This window comes from Penaeus monodon, chromosome 22 (assembly GCF_015228065.2).
Source record: "Penaeus monodon isolate SGIC_2016 chromosome 22, NSTDA_Pmon_1, whole genome shotgun sequence".
Taxonomy (NCBI): Eukaryota; Metazoa; Arthropoda; class Malacostraca; order Decapoda; family Penaeidae; genus Penaeus; species Penaeus monodon.
Window position 1 is genome coordinate 27,870,227 of NC_051407.1, and position 912 is coordinate 27,871,138.

The following is a 912-nucleotide window of genomic DNA, read 5'->3' on the forward strand; positions in this document are numbered from 1 at the left end:
ATTGACATAACAGAGGCCCTTTTCAAAGGACAGCAAATCCTTCAAGTGCGCAACCTTTGAATCAACCCTAAAAAAAACATCAATAATCAATCTCTCCACTGGCGCCTGCTGCAAGCTCCCATCCCGCCATCACCTAGCTGACACTCTGCGCTGCCATCAAGGACTATGCTGGCAGACGAAGTTGTTCATCTTGCGGCAGTAGTAGGTTTCAAGAGGCGGGTGGTTCTTCCAGCCAATGAGGAGGCAGTAGCTGTTGCTGGTGTCGGAGGTCCAAGGGTGGCCGGGGCGGAAGTGCGCGTGGTCCACGTGCCTGCCGTCCAGCCACAACCAGATGCCGCTGTAAGGACGGTCGTTGCCGCCCAGCCAGAGGAAGTCCGCTTCTGTTGGTCCGGAGAAGAGGGAATGTTGATTGTATTGCATTGCAATTAAAGGTGAAGACAGTTGAGAAATATGAAATATATCTGTGAAGGAGGGTGTAAAGTAGTGTCACCCAGACAGGAAAGTTCGCATCTTTTGGGTAGGAGAAGAGAGAAGGGTGAATGAAGTTTAGGAAAAATAATGAATGATAATGTAAAATGGTACTGCTCAGCCAGAGAAAATCCGCTTCTGCTGGGACAGAGAAGAGGGAGGGATAATTATGATTTTTTACACTTAAAGGTGAATAAAATTTAGATAACCAAAGAAGAGGTGAAAGAGAATGTAAAATGGTACCACATGGATAGAGGGAGTCCGCATCTGTTGGGACGAAGAAAACGAAAGGATAATTATAATTCATTACAGTTTAGAAATAAAGATACAAATATGAAAGAGAAGTAAACCTTGGTCCATTCAGAGGAAGTTCGCGACTCCTGGGCAAGAGAAAAAGAGATTGTGGATAAAATGTGTTAAGTGCTTACTTCACGCCTCCGAGCT

General features: G+C 45.6%; 1 protein-coding gene across 1 annotated transcript in view; it reads right to left on the reverse strand.

Annotated features, from left to right (window-relative positions):
* LOC119587606 (low affinity immunoglobulin epsilon Fc receptor-like) overlaps nucleotides 1–912 on the reverse strand; it is a gene marked incomplete at both ends in the record, with an annotated part of 2,069 nt that continues 1,157 nt past the window's right edge. Inside the window, 1 exon segment of the mRNA XM_037936316.1 lies at nucleotides 1–380. Within this exon segment, the coding sequence (XP_037792244.1) occupies nucleotides 157–380 (224 nt within the window).